The sequence below is a fragment of the Melanotaenia boesemani genome, chromosome 11, assembly GCF_017639745.1.
Source record: "Melanotaenia boesemani isolate fMelBoe1 chromosome 11, fMelBoe1.pri, whole genome shotgun sequence".
In the NCBI taxonomy this organism is placed as follows: domain Eukaryota; kingdom Metazoa; phylum Chordata; class Actinopteri; order Atheriniformes; family Melanotaeniidae; genus Melanotaenia; species Melanotaenia boesemani.
In genome coordinates, this window is record NC_055692.1 from 7738885 (window position 1) to 7756413 (window position 17529).

At 36.8% G+C, this 17529-nt stretch overlaps 2 protein-coding genes across 4 annotated transcripts; both read left to right on the plus strand.

Annotated features, from left to right (window-relative positions):
• Nucleotides 1–2183: 2183 nt before the first annotated feature.
• Nucleotides 2184–9396, plus strand: plpp5 (phospholipid phosphatase 5). Of its 2 annotated transcripts, XM_042000450.1 has the most exons (8): nucleotides 2184–2337; nucleotides 4337–4470; nucleotides 4551–4659; nucleotides 4958–5048; nucleotides 5153–5216; nucleotides 5319–5443; nucleotides 5668–5838; nucleotides 6227–9396. In XM_042000450.1, exons 2-8 carry the CDS (start codon nucleotides 4400–4402, stop codon nucleotides 6394–6396), a joined length of 801 nt encoding a protein of 266 aa, XP_041856384.1. In that variant the 5' UTR covers nucleotides 2184–2337; nucleotides 4337–4399; the 3' UTR covers nucleotides 6397–9396. The 2 variants fall into 2 exon arrangements, with proteins under 2 accessions (XP_041856384.1, XP_041856385.1); XM_042000451.1 differs by lacking the exon at nucleotides 2184–2337 and having other exon boundaries at nucleotides 4330–4470.
• Nucleotides 9397–9685: 289 nt separating this feature from the next.
• Nucleotides 9686–14516, plus strand: cdc45 (CDC45 cell division cycle 45 homolog (S. cerevisiae)). Of its 2 annotated transcripts, none has more exons than XM_041999666.1 (18): nucleotides 9686–9880; nucleotides 10048–10107; nucleotides 10480–10572; nucleotides 10690–10827; nucleotides 11064–11207; nucleotides 11392–11450; nucleotides 11538–11586; nucleotides 11740–11801; nucleotides 11903–11953; nucleotides 12184–12303; nucleotides 12423–12554; nucleotides 12674–12772; nucleotides 12852–13013; nucleotides 13122–13260; nucleotides 13351–13434; nucleotides 13544–13662; nucleotides 13963–14039; nucleotides 14379–14516. In XM_041999666.1, the coding sequence occupies exons 1-18, from the start codon at nucleotides 9830–9832 to the stop codon at nucleotides 14441–14443; spliced, it is 1704 nt and encodes a 567-aa protein (XP_041855600.1). In that variant the 5' UTR covers nucleotides 9686–9829; the 3' UTR covers nucleotides 14444–14516. The 2 variants fall into 2 exon arrangements, with proteins under 2 accessions (XP_041855600.1, XP_041855601.1); XM_041999667.1 differs by having other exon boundaries at nucleotides 10695–10827.
• The last annotated feature ends 3013 nt before the right edge of the window (nucleotides 14517–17529 follow it).

The following is a 17529-nucleotide window of genomic DNA, read 5'->3' on the forward strand; positions in this document are numbered from 1 at the left end:
TGGATTACAGGCGACCCAGACTCGAATTGCTTCAGAAAATGTTTGTTGATGACTTTTGGTGTTATCTCTGTTCTTGAAGCCCCCCAATCCCCTTTTATTTGTTGTGAATGTTGTTGATCTGAATTGCTGAATTGCATGCTTCCAACATTGGACAATTATTAATGCCAACGTTTTGTTTTTACTTTTGTTACTTTTACTTTTCTACCGTATTGCACAGAGATTCTGCAAAACCGAACAGCCTTTATTTTTCTTTGCACCTGTGGATCGCATGATCACGCTCATTTCTTTGTGCCAGTATGTCTTCTTCTGCCCTGCTGAGCTGACACACCAGCAGTATTATCATTTTAAGTGTCCCTACATTCACCAAAATTGTGATGGTGTATGTTCTCTTTGTTGTTGCCCACATTTTATTTAAAAAATTTTTCTTCACCTTAAGAGACAGCATGTTTATTCTCATTTAATTGACCCTTGGATACACCTGAGGTAATTTTTCACATAATTTAGGATGGACCACCCTCTTTGTATGTTAAAGGGCATGTTTCATTTCACTGTGACGTCTTTTGTTTTTTGTGCAATGTTGCCGACTGTCATTAAGTTTTTACTCGACATGCTGTCAAATAGTGTTGGAATAAATGAATAAATTCACCTGCATAAGCACTCATCTCTTTTTACTTGTAGTAAAATTGCTTACAGTAACTCTAACTGGGGTCATATCTATCTCTCTAGGTGTTGCTTCAATTAAAACGTGGATGAACACAAAATGCCATGTTTATTACTGTTCAACCTGTGTTACTGCATACTACATAATTGTTGAGGAACTTGTAAATAGTTTGCATTGAACTTGCATAGACTCATGTTACTGTGGCGTGCTCTTTTTGCCTGTACAATTATGCTTCTAAATGTGTGTGACTGTTGAGATGACACTCTTTTTGTACATGACTGTCTTTTTATTTGGAAATTTTTCATTCTGAAGTTGAGTTTAAAGAGTTCAGACATGCCTGAAGTTTGACTTTAATAAAGCTGTACTCTGTCTCATGTCTCATTGAAACACTCAATGTTATGTGGCTTCTTAACCATCTGATGAAGCAATCAGATAACTGTTGATGTCAATCTTTTACTCATAATGAAAAGGTAAACATTTGTTTATTAAATAAATCCTCCTAAGATGGTCAGAAATTAAACTAATTTAAACTATAACCCTTTTAAATGGAAAGAAAAAATCAAAACCTTGCAAATCCCTGTTTTAAGCTCTAGTTGGCTGTTAACATGACGTGGCTTCTTGCATCTTTATGTCAAGGCAGATAAAATCACTTACACAAGCATTTCCGGTTTACAGAAATCCAGTGTTGAAATCTAAACGTGTTCAACCACAGAAAATAAACATTTAGACAATACAGAATATGAATTTTTAAATCAAAATCAAACCATAATGAGATCAAAGAAAAGTCATTGACATGCTAAACAAATTTTAGAGGATTACATCAAAATCCATTGACTGGACATCTCAACAAAATTTCACTGTTTTATGTTCAAATGGGAGTAGGAGGAAGCTAATCCTTATATAGTTTTACTCCTATCTGATAAAAAATTTATACTGATTTATTTTCAAATCATAATACATGCATATACACAATATGTGTTTATAGGGATGAAAGAATTTAAGCATTAATCTAAAACCTACATTTAATGTAACACTTTCTGATATGAAACAGCATTTGATCAATCAATAAAACTTAATTTATATGGCACATTTCAGACAAAACTCATTTAAAGTTCTCAAAACAAAGCAACCTGGTGTAAACATCCAATGCAAACATGATACCAATCTAATCACATTACATAAAGATTGATGTCTAAATGAAAGCATTTTGAATTAAATGAAAGCAGGTCATATAAAAACATAAGCATTAAATATCACTATGCTGACAGTAAATACATTTAATTTAATTTAATATATTTTTATCTTCTCGCTTTTTTACTGTATACAAATAGGTGTTGTAAGAAAAGCATAGTTTATTCTTTTAATCTATAGAAAGGAATTGGACTTCATTCATTCATTCATTCATTCATTCATTCATTCATTCTTTCTTTCTTTCATTTATTTATTTATTTATGTAGCTCACACGGGCAAACTTTTATGTGAAAATCCCAACCGGAAATGACACAGTTTGAGTTAGCTTCACGCGCCGCTCACCTCCACCACCACATCCCTGTTTCTCTGAAGTGCTCAAATACACGACTTCCAGTCTCCACAGAAAGATGGTCTGTGGAGGCCCGAGTCCTGCTGATGGAAAATGCTGATTTGAGGATGTTAAAATGAATGTTGTCCTGTTTCAGGTTAGTAACCGACTTCAATTTCTCCGTTTGACAACGAAGAAATAGCCCAGATGTTTTGTTTGACAGATGTTGCTAGCTAGCTTAGCTCTCTACAGAACTATTTAATGATAGCCCGTGTTTCTCTTATCACATGTATAGTGACAGGCGGTGCTTGTAAGCTTACTTTTTTTTAAATGACATATCGATATATTTAGATAAACCAAAGCCCCTATCTTACCTGGAAGTGGAGAGCAGCACGAGTGCAGCATATTGGCCTTTATGCAGTTTAATACGGGACAGTGTCTTCACAGTGTGATACTGACAGTATTTATTCTGATATGTGCTGGCAGTGAAATTCGTGGAGGTACATTATATAACAAAGACCATTACACTTATGTTTATCACTTATCTTTGAGACCAATAAAACTATAGCTCATAAAAATAAATAGTCAGTTCCTCTTGATTTTACACACTCATTTGAAATTAGTTTGTTTATTTGTATAGTTCATCAATTTAATCAAAAGAAAACTTGGACAGCTTTACACAAGTGTAGTGCATTAAAGGCACAACATGAGTGTGATAATTTGAGGGCGTCTTCCACCTGGTGCTGGTCAGAACAGGAAGAGAGTTGTCTCTTAATGTCTGAGACAGTCTGTATCAGCGCCTCTGGGTTCATACCCAGTAATCAGAGCTTAAAGCCGGATTGAGAGGAGAGCCTCAGTGGGTTTAATATGTCAGGATGATCTGCAATGCCATCTGCAGGAAGATTGTTTTATTTTAATAAAATTTAACTTTGACACCATATAATATCTCTTTTATTTTTATCAGCATGCTTAACTGTGTGGAGGGATAGGGAACTGGAAATAGTCTGTGTGGTCTTGTGTAGAAAAGAAATGTGTTGTGATTTTCCACATTCTCTTTAAAATAACATCATCCATATACCAATGGCTGGCTTTTCCTGTGTTAATTGAGGTATTTGATGATACAGTTTCTATACAGGGCAAACTGGACCTGACACAAATGAGCAGGAATTTGCTGTAGAATGTGAAATATTTGTGTAAAATCCCTTTTTAACAGCTCTGAACCCTGATGTGAGACAATGGGCTGTTGTTAGATTAATATGTCCATGCCTTCATGGACCTATAACACATTGCAAATAATGACAACGGGCAAAATTTTTTCAGAACGTTGCTTTTAACATTGAAAATTTTTAGATAACTTATCAGCAGAGTCTTCTTTTTTTCTTGTCTTCCTTAATAGGCCTTTCTTTCAAGTCCACGTTCTGCTGTGAAGCTGTTCTCTTTAGATGACAGAATATTAGCGTCGACTTTGAGGCTTTTAGTCAATTTTTTACTTCCTGATTTTGCTGAGAGACACTCTTCAGGGTGTTGCCAGTCATGGCTTCTGCTTGGTAAATAAACAAATCTTTAATGGGACATTGCTTGAGTGGGGTTTGGTTTTGGAGGGTTCCTTTACACCTGAAAGTATGTGAGCATAGCACTTCCTGTGGTTCAACAGTTTTTCTCATCTTGGTTGTTACAAACCCCTCATTACCCAATGTTAGTTTAACCAGACAATAAGTCTATAGATAATGACAAATGCAAAACAGATGCAAAAGATGTGATGGGCTGGAAAACTATGTGGAGACAGCTGTGTCTTTGAAATCTCTTGTCCATAGTTTCCATTTAGCCAACAAATCATTTAGACCTATCACATTTTTAATAGGCAATTATTTGTCTTAATAAGATCCCTCTTCAGTAACACTTACTTACAAAACATACAACACAGGTAATTTTGTGTTTGGCTTCACAACCAGATCCATGACTTTAATATCCATTGATTCTCATCAGAACATGCACTCGATCAAATATTAAAAATAAAAAAAATATAATTTTGCTTTGTGTATATATTAACTGAAGTAAGCCATCACTTACTGTTTAACATTTATGTATCTATAAAATAATAATCTTTACCTAAGTGCCTACCTGACAACATGAATTAAATCATTTTTCTTTTAAAGTTAGGTCAAAAGAAGGCGGAGTGATGATGTTTTCTGTTGGCTAAATCCACTCCAAGTAACAAAATGAAGAGAAGGCTGCTGCGTGGGTTCCTATCGGAAATTTCCATCCGGTTGGCGCTGCTGTCGGTGTTCCTGTGAGTTATGTGTGATCGTTTGCAGCGTAACTTTATAGGCCCATTATCTAAGATGCAGGTCATGTTTGTATTCCATTTAGTGTGACAGAGCAGCTTCCTCCTTTCTACCGTGAGATCCAGGCAGAGGAGATGTGGCTGTATAAATTCCATCGTGTGGAAAGAGACCATGTACCAACTTCCCTTATGTTTGTAAGTATGTGTGCAAGTAAATATATGGTACAGATGTTTTTTATTTCTGCAAGTTGATGTGAGCTGCCAGTGGCAACCTTAAACATTTATATGTCTGATGCATAAAAGAAGAACCAATGTGTAGAATAAAACAAAAACTTATTGCTAGTTCTTCTGCATCTGTTTGAACTAATTTTGTTGTCGGTTGTCAAGTGTTATTTTATTAAAGAAATCGAATGTGTAGTAATTTAACAAATTTTCTCATTTTCCCTAAAACGCACAGCTGTGTTTTACCGGTTTTCTTCTTTTTCTGGAACAGAGTGTAGCTGTTTTCTCACCACTGATTGTAATCCTGGTTTTTACCCTTTTCAATAAATCGGGGCGCGGAGATCTGAAAGAATCGTCTTTGGGTAAGAAACAAACACAAACAAGCTTATGATATTTAATTTTTATTTTAAAACATGCCATCTAGGTTTATTGAGTTGATGTGCTTTTTTATGATTCTGTTAACCAGCTGTGACTCTGACTTTGGTCCTCAATGGAGTTTTCACCAACATCATCAAACTTGTTGTCGGAAGGTAAACATTATGCATCCTATCAAAACTGTGGGCAGCATTACAGTCTTAAAAAAGCCTAAAATTGTCTTCTTATACGCCCTCTGCTGCTGCTTTTTTCTTCAGGCCACGTCCAGACTTCTTCTACCGATGTTTCCCAGACGGTCAGATGAACTTGGAGCTGCGCTGCAGCGGTGACCCAGATGTTGTCATGGAGGGAAGAAAGAGCTTTCCCAGTGGGCATTCTTCCTGTAAGAGGCCATTATGGTCAACCTTTCTGTGCAAATAAATGCACAAAGTAAAGCAGAAGGGTATAGATCTCAAAATAGATTTAAGGGCATTTTCACCTTCTGGCTCTAATTTTGTAAGAGCAAATGCTTCTTGATGTTTCTGTAACCCTGCTCCTTCTCGCTCTTTGTTGTTTTCTCTGACTTCCTCTGGCTCTGATTACTTTTTTCTTTTTACTTTGCTTCAGTTGCCTTTGCAGGTTTGGGTTTTACAGCACTGTACATCGCAGGAAAGTTGCACTGCTTCAGTACAGCAGGCCAAGGCAGAGCATGGCGGCTGTGTGCCTTCCTCACCCCTTTACTCATCGCAACTGTAATTGCCCTCTCTCGAACCTGCGACTACAAACACCACTGGCAAGGTCAGAGTTGAAAGCACTATTCAGCTATAATGTTGCTCTATTTACAATGTACTTGTGTGAGTCTGACCAATGCATCATATAAGAAAAAGATGATGATTAGTAAAGCAGAAGGGTTTATCCCAAATGTGTCCAAGCAGAATTAAACCAAACTAAATTAAATGAAACAATGAATTCTAAACATTATCGACTAAAAATTTTATTTCACATGTACTTAGTTCATTGTTTTTTACCTCTTCTCTTGTGCATGCTGAAAAGACTGTTTTCACTGTTTACACTTGTTAAACATCAGCAAAGACAGGAAGAAATAAAAGTAAACCAAACATACATTTTATACAAAAGCTCATATTATATTAAACCTGTATGTAAAATCCCTTCTGTCCTCCTGTAGATGTTTTAGTGGGTTCTCTGCTTGGTTTTGCCTTCGCCTGGCTCTGCTACAGGCAGCACTTTCCTCCTCTTCAGGATCCGGACTGCCACCGACCCTTACGACACAGAGAGACTGTTCCTGCCGCACAAGAGCGCAAGCTGGCCAACTCCAACTACATCCTGCCTCTGTAGAGAAGCTGTAACTGCTTTATACTCTTAAACTGGTGTCATTTACAGGGTTACCCAGAATTCCCTGTAATTCTGGTTGTTACATCTTTAGTAAAGGAGATCATGTGGATATTTATTTTCATTATCAATTATCATAACATGATTGTGGGGATTTATTGAAGTTACAAATGAATTCATTAGCACATCAACAGTCCAACCTGGTGGACAACTGTATTTCCAAATCCAAAAAAGGTGTTTAACTTACAGGATATATTGTGTTTTTTGTTTTTTTCTTCTAGTTATCCTGACATTGTTAATGTCATGTGGCCCAGCTTTATACACACTGTGTGTTGTGCCTATAGATAACAGAACTTAAAATCCTCACAGCAGCTGAGCAGATTAACTGCACAAGCGTTGCGCTAACGGTCCACTGCCCCTCAGTCTCTGGCTCAGCTGTTCTGAGAGTTTGTCTTTTGGGTTACTATTTTGTGATTGTTTTGTAAACTTACAACTTCTGAAAATAAGCAGGGTTGAGGCTTTAGGGGAGATATCTGAATACTGTATTAATTTTCTTTGCATGTAAGCTCATTCTTGATATTATGGGAACATTTTATAGTAAGTAAGATTAAAGCTCATGAGGCCTACCTCATAGAAATTTAGAATTTTCTTCCACATCTGATGGTCTTTTGATTTTAAAGTTGACACGACTTAAATGATACTAAACAAACAAACAATGGCAGTAGCCAACACAAGCAGTGTCAAAAGTGTCAAAGTCCTAACTATCGATAGTGTCAGCTAAAAGGCAATTGATTACCACAGGATAGAACTTTATATTTAGGACAACATTTGTAGCTTCAGTTGCTTAAAGATGCTGATTAACAAGATTCAAAGTGAACCTTTGAGCTTAGGTTTCCTCTTCACCATAGATTACATGTTTTTTAGATGAAAACTGGTTTCGTTAGAGCTGTGTGAGTGGGGAGTTTACTTCTGAAAGGGGTGGGTTATATGAGTTAAAATCCTTTTCCAGTGTGCAAATTATTGTATGTCAGTATTTCTATTGTGAAAACACTTTCGCTGAAAAAAAACAAAACATTTTTTAAAGTAAATTATTAGGTACAGCAGATGTTTTAATTTAAAAATGCTAAATAGTTTTTCTTGGATAGTAGTTTTTGTTGTGACTCCAGCTGTTGTATTCTGTCTCAGACTATTTTCAGACACAATATACATTTAGTACTTTTAACAGCTTTTGAACAACAACTCAACTCTAGTACAGAAATAAAATATATAACGCTTCAGCTGTAAAGTGGGTTTATTTAAATTTTTGATCATGGGATTTATTAAATAAGAAAAACAAATATCTCCACATTCTTAAACTCTTTGTTTTTTAAGTATTGACAGTGTCATATATGTCGACCCTTTCATTTATAGTCAGGTTAATCAAAAATCAGGTTCATCGGCATGACTTGTTTACAGTTACCTCTGCTAGGACTGCTTTAACTCTTTCTGTCTTCCTATAGTAAATTATGAATGTTTCCATTTGCAGAATCTTTTTGTTTAATTTCTATAAAAAGTAACGTGTCCAAAGCTTAGTATAACATCCAGATGTAGCAGTGTCACTCTATGCTTCTCACACTTTTATCAGTGCCTGCTGTATTTAAAATTGTAATCTCATTTCAGCTTTAGCTAGTCATATTATCACAATTTAGTATGACTGTAAAAGAACTATGAGGTAAATGTCTGCATCGGTGATCTCGGGCTTGAGCTAGATTTGGTTTTTGTAACTGCAGCCCCCCCCCTTTCCCCATCTTAAATCTGACTTTTCACCAGAAGTTAAGAGACGAGGTCAGACAGTCAGATTCCTTAGTGACAGTGGAGTTGGATCTTTCTGCTGAACCTCTTTGGGTTTGGAGTGTAACTTCTTCAGGTGATGGTGCTAGCCTTCCAGTGCTTCTGCTGGTCAGGTTTTCCATGCTTTGATTAGTGTAACTCATGTCTTCAGTTAAGTAGTTTGTTATTTTTAGTTTTCATTACCTTTTAAAATAGTGAATGTTACTGTTTGGGACATATCTGCATTGAGTTTTACTACTCTATGATCATTTTGAATTGTCTTTTAGTTGTGTTTGAAGCAATGACTTCCTTCCAGTGTTAGTTACTTGTAATGTTTTCCCAGGCTGGACCGTGTGTTATTATTTGTGTGTAAAAGCAGCCAATGTCTTGCATGGTTAAAGCTCTTCTTGTAGCTTTAAGCCAAGTTTAAAGCATCAGGATCACAGTCGTTTCAATCCAAACTTGGCAGAACATAAAAGTACAATTTGTGCCTTGTTTACCACATTACTAGCTTACATTATCTCAGTTAATGAATGAAGTATATGCTGCATGTTACAGTGTATGCTTTCTGTCTCAAGTTGTTTTTTTTTTCTTTGACATGTGTACAGTAGACTTGTTAAGAAACTACACAATGTTAAATATTGCATGCTGCCTTTTCTTTTTACCTCAGACACTAAACTTGATTGCTTTTGCTTATGTTTTTTTTTTCCTCAAATGTAAATGTTTCTCAGTGTAAATTTAAATTAGAGGGACTACAGGAGGAAAAAATTCACTTTGAGACAGTAAAAACAAATTAATTTATTTTGGTAGTCTCGTGTTTTGTTTTTATGTGTAGGTCTATTTAATTTTAGGACATTTAGGAGTTTACTTAAACCTTGTTTTCCTTCCTGTAAATGTGATGAACATTAAATTGGGATTCATGCTTGAGGTAGATTTTGTTCATGAGAGTCTGTAAATCTTGCAACAAACAAATTTTCATTTTTTTTTTTATTATCTTTCTTTAATTTAGCTTCTGTAATTTTTCAGTGACTATTTACTGTACCAGGTTATTGATCATTTTGAACTGTTTAAATGATGAGGGATTATATAAAAACTTGCTTTTATTGCTTACATGTCACGATCTTATGGTAGATGCTCATGCTGACACAATGTCCTGATTGTTGTGACTCTTATAATTAAACTCTTTGTGACACTTGACTATGTTTTGTAGTAATCCTCTAATACAAATTAGTCATTAATATTTCCAAAATCTTGAGTAAATACTGACCGACATTTGTAAAAGCTTTGGGGACCATTTAATCGTCTAAAAGCTGTAAGCTCCCTGCTAAATTTTCATAATGTATACTTAAATAAACATTAATTAGCAGGACAGATTCATTTATTCATTCAGTTATTGTTTTGTTTTCCTAAACCAGAGGACGTAGTTAACAACGTGTGACGTACATGAACTTTCTACCAAGTGATTGGCTGGCTGTGACGTATGGATTTGGCGCCACAATACCAACAGGGAACACTGCTGGGTAGTCTAACCTCCAAACCTGACTGCATAAAAAATAAATACCCCTCTGAGCCACATAAGTGTAATTTTATTTGCCATAACTTTCTACCGTTTTATATCTGAAACTGGAAAATGTTCATCACGGACATAAGAAAGGATTTTTATGAAGTTGTAGCCAACCAGGTAAGTTTTTATGGGCTAACTCTTGACATTAGGATTGTTAGCTAGCTAACCAAAGCACCTAAACGTTTCTTAGCGGAATTACCAACGTCAGCTGTCATTTTAAGATGCAAAGTCCTGCTAATTAATGTTTGTTTTACATGATAATATTAATGTTTCTTTGTTTTCAGAGAGTCGCACTCCTGGTTGCAGCGGACATTGATGCTCTCTGCGCCTGTAAGATACTGCAGGTAAGATAATGTGCTAACTGTTAGCGAGTGTTAGCTCCTCCGTGCAAACTGCTGTTTGAAGTCAAGCCTAGAGGATTCTTGATGCTCATAAACTTGACAGTTGTAACATGCATGAAGTAAATCGTACTGGATTACGTACGAAGCTGAACTTTATATCCTCACTCGATTATCAAATAAAATAAATAAATATAATGTAATAAGTATACTTGTAAATGTTTAGCTCTTATAATATGCTGTTCTGAATAAATATTGATTATTGTATGATTTGTTATACAAAATCCGCTCAGACTTTCTTTTCAGTGGCACAACAACTTGGCTTTTATTTTATGAAGATTAGCTGATGGAGTAGTCTTCTCTGTTTGACTTTACTAGGCGCTGTTTCACTGTGACCAGATCCAGTATACACTTGTGCCAGTTACAGGCTGGCAGGACCTTGACACTGCATTCCTTGAACACAAACAGCAGGTATGATTACATCAGATTTGAGCTTACACATGAAATGCTGTGACAGAAGGCTTGAAAATTAAGATCTGTTGAGTTTTCCCACACTGAACTAAATATATAACATTGGTTGTGTTTAAGTTTAGATATTTTGTTCTCATCAACTGTGGGGCAAATGTTGACCTCCTTGAGATGCTGCAGCCAGATGATGATTCCATCTTTTTCATCTGTGACACTCACCGGCCTGTGGATGTAGTCAATGTTTACAATGACACCCAGGTGATGTACTGAGATCAAAGTTTTGATTACTGTGTGAAAAATATACTGTTGGAAAACACCTATAAATATTTTTGGAAAACTTCATTTATTTGCATTTCTTTATGCACCCTAATTTGATTATCAATTAGTTTGCATTAAATACTAAAATATTAAATCACATTAGCTGAAAACTATGAGTCTTTACAGTACTTGCTGAAATGAACATTATTAATTTAACTCCTGTCATGTTCTTACAGATCAAACTGCTGATAAAACAAGATGATGACCTGGGCGTGCCTTCGTATGATGATATCTTTCGAGATGATGAGGATGGGGATGATTCTGGAAATGAGAGCGACAACGGCTCAGAGCCGTCTGGTAAACGGAGAAGATTTGACGAAGTAAGTTGAATTAGTAGATCCAACAGAAATAAAGCATAGGGCTATGGAGCCTCCAATGACAGTTGGGATAGGTTCCAGTACCATAGTGACCGTGAACAGGATGAAATGCTTTAGTAGGTGAATAGATGGGGGAGGTGTAGAGTTGATTGTAATGCTTGTGTCATTGTAATCATGTCTTTGCCAGGGGGCAGTTGAGAGGAGAATTGAGAGACAGCGAGTGAGGAGGGAGTGGGAGGCACGAAGGTGAAGTGTTTTCTCTGATTTACTGGTACTTTGTTTATTTCAGTTTAAATCATCAAACTTTATGCTAATTTTTCACACATTCCACAGGAGGGAGATCTTGTTTGATTATGAGCAGTATGAATACCATGGAACGTCAGTAAGTGTGCCATTTGAACACTTTAATTGTTGTGAGATCTGAAAACCTGCATAAAGATTGAAAATGAACTTAAACGTAAAGTAAATTTGCATAGATGTTTATTTCCACAGCTATGTGCTGTTTTGTTTGTTCATTATTTATTGTGTCTCTCAGGCAGCAATGATGTTTTTTGAGCTTGCCTGGGTTTTGACTAAAGACACTAAGGACATGCTCTGGTGAGCTATTTTATGTTTATTTCTTTTTTAAATAGACAAAAACATAAAGGATCTCTGTATTACAATGCTAAGTGTTGAATGTGAACTGTTTTGCTTTGCAGGTGGGCCATCATAGGGCTAACAGACCAGTGGGTTCACGATAAAATCACACAGTAAGAATATCCTCAGTATTTTCAAAAACATATATATGTATATTTATATATTTGCCTGAAGTTGGTACTGGCTGCAATGGACTGGCGAACTGTTCAGGATGTACCCTGCCTCTTGCCTGTTAACTGCTGGGATAGGCTCCAGCTTCCACCTTGACCTTTAACTGGAAGACGTGGTACAGAAAATGAATGAATGGTAACTGAGTTATTCTGTTTGCTCTGTTCTCTGTTAGTATGAAGTATGTAACGGATATCGCCACAATGCAGCGACATGTTTCCCGACATAACCACCGAAATGAGGATGAGGAGAACTCTCTGTCCATCGACTGTATGAGGATCTCCTTTGAATACGAGTATCCTTATTTCATCTGAAGTACTGTTGTAATAGGTCTTTGGACCCTTGCTTGTTTTTTTTATTAGGCACCATCATGGCAGGATCAGTTCTTTGTTTTCCCTTAACCTTGTGCTTCAGCTTGCGTCTAACTCTCTACCAGCACTGGTCTCTATATGAGAGCATCTGTAATTCCTGCTACACCTCCTGCAGCTTCAAGCTTTGGACCTTAAATGGCCAAAAGAAACTTCAGGAGTTCTTGGCTGATATGGGGTACATACCTTATGTCTTTTATATTCTTTTTCTTAAAAAAAATGTTTTTCTAAATAATAAGCCAGTTACATATATATTATTTAGAAAAACAGGCTTTCTAAATAATGTGTGTGTGACAGGCTACCTCTGAAGCAAGTGCGACAGAAGTTTAACTCCATGGACATGTCAATCAAAGAGAACCTGAAGGACGTCATCGAAGAGTCTTCCAATAAATACGGGTACGAGTACGGAATAGAGAGGACATTTGCTGTAACTCAATTTTCTTTCAAAGTTACTTTCTTTTCCCCTTTTTATCAGTATGAAGGACATCCGCATCCAGACATTTGGTGTTCATTTTGGCTTTAAGAACCGTTTCCTGGCCAGTGACATGGTACATGCTGTTGCTGCCTTGCTGGAAAGTACTGACAAAGATGAGAGCAATACTGACAACTTCATCAAGGCTCTCGATTCTCTTTCAAGGTATCTAGAAAAAATTAATTTACGTACAAAAATCTTAGTTCCCTCACATTTCCTCTCAAATTACAGAAACACTTGAACCAAATATGTTTTTTCTGTGTCTTTTTGCAGGAGCAGCCTTGATCGTCTACATGTGGGCATCGACATGGCTAAGAAGAAGTTGATTGCCATCCAGCAGACTGTAGCCAGCTGCATCTGCACCAACCTCATCTTGTCACAGGGACCCTTCCTCTACTGCTACCTCATGGAGGTACGAGAGTCTGCCTGACCTGATAACGTGTCAGTTTCATCAGTACATCCTGCTTCAACAAAACCTTCCTCCTGCTCTTTCCTTTTGTAGGGAACACCTGATGTGAAGCTCTTTTCAAAGCCCATGGCCTTGACTCTGCTTTGCAAATACCTGCTGAAAGCTTTTGTCCATTCGGTAATAATCAGTCAAAACTGATTCAGACTGTGAGAAGAGTCCAGCCTCCCAGAACTCCCAGTCACTGACTTCTTTCCCTTTGTTCACTTATTGTGTTACTGTTGTTTAGACGAGGAATAAACGTTGCAAACTGCTTCCTCTCATCATGGCTGCTCCCAAGGATGTGGAGAAGGGAACTGTCATCGTTGTGGGAATCCCACCAGAATCTGCGACGTCTGACAAGAAGAAGTAAGTTCTCACTTTGAAAAGCAGGTGTTGACAAGAGATAGACTTTTCTGTATAATCTAACTTTCACTACATTGTTTGATAGAAACTTATTTAGGAAGCATCTTCAGTCATGAGTCAGTAAGCACTTGCCCATCATTTTTGGGATGCCTTATCTGTGCTATGACGTAAAAACAGCTAATAAATCAGCATAATATTCTGCCAGCTACTTGTTTCATTTCTTAATAAGGATTTTCCTTTTCCTGTTTTCTGATTTATGCCAAATTTTCTCTGTAACTTTCTGACTTTGCTCTGTTCCTAAAGTTTCTTTGGTCGAGCATTTGAGAAAGCTGCAGAGAGCACCAGCTCCAGAACGCTTCATGACCACTTTGATACTTCCAGTAAGGGATATTTCCATTTTCTTCACCCATCTCTAAATACAATTTACATATACTGTCGCTCTCCTCTGTAGACACTAGGTGGCAGCATTATATTTATTTTTCACTTACTGTTAATCATCCAAATTCATGAAACTCAAACAGGTAGGCCTGTCCCACTATATTTTATTCAAAATGCTTGTTTAATATGCAGTTATATTACATTATGTATAGTAATTTCTAACTAGAAAATATTTTACAAACATTTCAATCACTTCCTGAAACTACCTCCACTGAAAGCATGCATCTGGATGATGGATGTGTTTACGTTTTCAGCATGAGTCTGTGTGCTTCTCTCTGCAGTAATCGAACTCAAGACAGAGGACAGAAGCAAGTTTCTGGATGCACTCATCACCCTCCTTTCCTGAAAACATCAGCAGCCAAAAACCTGCAAGTTCTGGGATTCAGCTGCCATTACTGGTCCGAGGCAGGTGCATCAGAGCTCCACCAGTACAAAACCTTTAGCTATGTTTGTATTTTTAAACGTTTTAATGAGTTATATGTATATTGTACAGTTATTTTGTAAATGTTTGGAATTAATGTTTGTTCTTGTTTTAATCCTGTGTGTTTTTAGTTAAAAATTACATTTTAAACGTTTTTAATAAATCATTTTAAATGACACCCTCCCTTAGCATGGCCATCAAGTAACGTGATTGGTACTGCTAGTATTAGTGATTCTTTGTCATCAAATGAGAAATCCCTCTTTCCACTTTCAGTTCCTGTTCTTTATATAAACAGGCTTATATAAGAGACTGATTTTCTTTTCATTTTCAGACCTCTTTAATTTTCTGCGATAGAAAATGGGACTATGGGCATTTATCTATGGTGACGTGTAATTAATATAGTAAGAATATGAATTCATTTGAAAGGATCATTCTTTAGATATTTTTGTTTCCTTAGATTAATATATATATATATATATATATATATATAAATGCAACGTAACTTAAAATGGAGTAGAATGCAAAATCAGGCCTTGAGGCATTAAGTCAGCTTTAATTAATGTACATGTACATCTGCATGTGCACACAGGGCATATACATACATACACGTCATTCTTTTTCAAAATTAAGAAACTAAAGAAAAAAACAATCCACTACATACACAGAATGAAAAGTCATTAGTTATACTACAGAAAAATATCTGCAGTAGCAGATAAACAGAACAAACTTCTGAGTAATTTCCCAGATTTATTTATGTTTCAGTTCATGAGCTTTTGGACTTTAGAATAAATTAGTTTTGGGTGTCTTAATATGAATAAATACCAGCGGTTGAATCTACCTTCAAAGTATTACATGGTAATAATTAAAATTTTCAGAAGATTTTCTCCCCATTCTATTTATATTAGTCCTCTGTTAATATTGTTATCTTTACAAGAATGATAATTAAAACAAATGTCATGTATTACGGCAGTTGTGCATAAGTAAACGTAGTCGCACTGAAAAATAATGATAAAAAACTTCTGTATGATGACCTGCATGAGAAAGACGTAGACAGATGATTTCTTAAGTGGAAAAAAATGTCTTTTCATGAATAATGCCGGATCTTTACAAAAATTGGGCCATGTATACCAGGTGTTGTGTGCTTTCGTAACTAATCTTTAGCAAAATTTGTTATTTGTGATAAAATTAACTTGTTTTGTCATATTTTTCTTAATCATCACTAACATTAATGACGGTCAGGTTTATTGTGCATCTCCTAGTGCTCCAGTAAATGTTAGGAGGAGTGTGAAGCTGGGGTTAGTCACTGCTACTTTTACAGCTTCCGTGGTGACTACTCTGCTGCAGGGAACAACAGCTGAGGCAGAGCTGAAACACAGCAAGGGAGGAGCAGCTTCACCTTGTATTCATCCACATTTTCAAGCTTTTCATGTCCATCTTGTTCTCAAATCAAAATGTCTTGCACAATGCTACTCGCCTCTGTATATTTACAGATTTCTTGTAAAAAACAGAAGGTAGGAGACTTCTCTTCTGATCTCAGCTTGTTGTTGTGGGGCAAAGGTTAATGTTGCAAACTTGGCCCACATCTCAGAATGTTGACCAGGCCTTCTGGTGGTGAGTTGCTGCCGCCACAGTGTCCAAGGAGATGCCAAAGCTTCTCTCTGCAGGGTAATTAAGATCCTTATCGCTCTCGGATAAGGATGTGAGACCATGACCTTCAGGGTGAGGGTGTTTGTGTGGTTTTGCAGGAAAGTCTTTTCTGAAACATGCTATGATCAGCATTGCGTTTCTGCAAAGGGGATGTTAATGCAAACAATGTTATTGTCAGGCGGGTGTGTACGCCATTGTCATTTAACTCTCGGAATACTTTATATCCATAACGGAACTGTTTACAGGCAAGGAAATGTTATCCAGGGAAGTGTGTCAAAGGGCTGGTGAGAAAGCACTGCAGTTTATTTTTTTAGGACTTAATCATGATAAATTGATAATAAATTCACTTTCAGCACTTTAACAGGTTGAATCTGATTAAGAATGCAGTATCATCCTAACAGATGCTTTTTTACCCTCCATTGCAGCGCCCCCTGGTGTGATGACACTGTGCTTATAGGTAAAGATGTTGCTCCTGTTGCCAAGCAAGAGCTGCAACTGTCAAATTTACATTTCTGACCACATTTAAACAGCAGCTGAATCTAGATACGTTAGGTTGTTGCACAGAAAAATGGAAAAGAAGTCATAAAAGCACAATGGTGTAACTCAGGGGCAGGCAAGTTCGGTCCGAGAGAGCCACAGTCCTGCAGGTTTGTCATGTTTCCTTGCTCTAACACATCTGAATCTAATTTAAAGCTTGTGAACTTTTGCAGCTGCAACCTATCAAGTTCTGCTCAGTGACTTATTCATTTGAATCAGGTGTGCTGTGACAGGGGAACATCTAAATCTTGCAGGGCTGTGGCTCTGTAGGACTAAATGTGTCTACCTGTGGTGAAACTAAAACCTCTGGAAAGTTACAAAATTTAGCAGAATATGTCACTGTTAAATTTTTTTAAAATACGTTTTTTCTCCTAAGCCACTGAAATGTGTGTCACTGACATGCCAAAATGCTGTCATAGTCACACAGATATGTGCCATCTTTGTGTCTAGCTGGGATCAAAAGAATCTGCAGCTTTGTGGACTGATTATGCATTTCATTGTTTTTTCATTTCATTGCAAGATTATCCCAATTTTTTATTCAGCAGTTGCATGTTGAAGTGTCAAGAAGTAAACCAAGTTTTGTGGAGTTTTTCTAGAATCACTCAGGAAAACATATGATCTTATCTTATCGCTGATTGTTGTTAAATTACTTCTGTGTTATTACTTTCACACTTACCTGGTCAGTGATCAGAGGCAGCGGCAACATTAGTCAGCCTCTTGGAGCTCCAATCTGATATCCACCTGTTCAGCTTGTCGTTTGGTCGTCTCCCCTCAGCCATCAATCACTTTGCTCTCCATCCCCCTCTTGCACCTCTGGTGAAGTGGGG

Bases quoted from the DNA above. Each gene is read 5' to 3' on its own strand.
- cdc45 (XM_041999666.1), top strand. From the start codon at position 9,830: ATGTTCATCACGGACATAAGAAAGGATTTTTATGAAGTTGTAGCCAAC. The intron at 10,573-10,689 runs GTATGATTACAT...GTTGTGTTTAAG, and splicing joins TCCTTGAACACAAACAGCAG to TTTAGATATTTTGTTCTCAT. The intron at 12,773-12,851 runs GTACGAGTACGG...CCTTTTTATCAG, and splicing joins GAGTCTTCCAATAAATACGG to TATGAAGGACATCCGCATCC.
- plpp5 (XM_042000450.1), top strand. From the start codon at position 4,400: ATGAAGAGAAGGCTGCTGCGTGGGTTCCTATCGGAAATTTCCATCCGG. The intron at 5,444-5,667 runs GTAAGAGGCCAT...ACTTTGCTTCAG, and splicing joins TCCCAGTGGGCATTCTTCCT to TTGCCTTTGCAGGTTTGGGT. The intron at 5,839-6,226 runs GTCAGAGTTGAA...GTCCTCCTGTAG, and splicing joins CTACAAACACCACTGGCAAG to ATGTTTTAGTGGGTTCTCTG.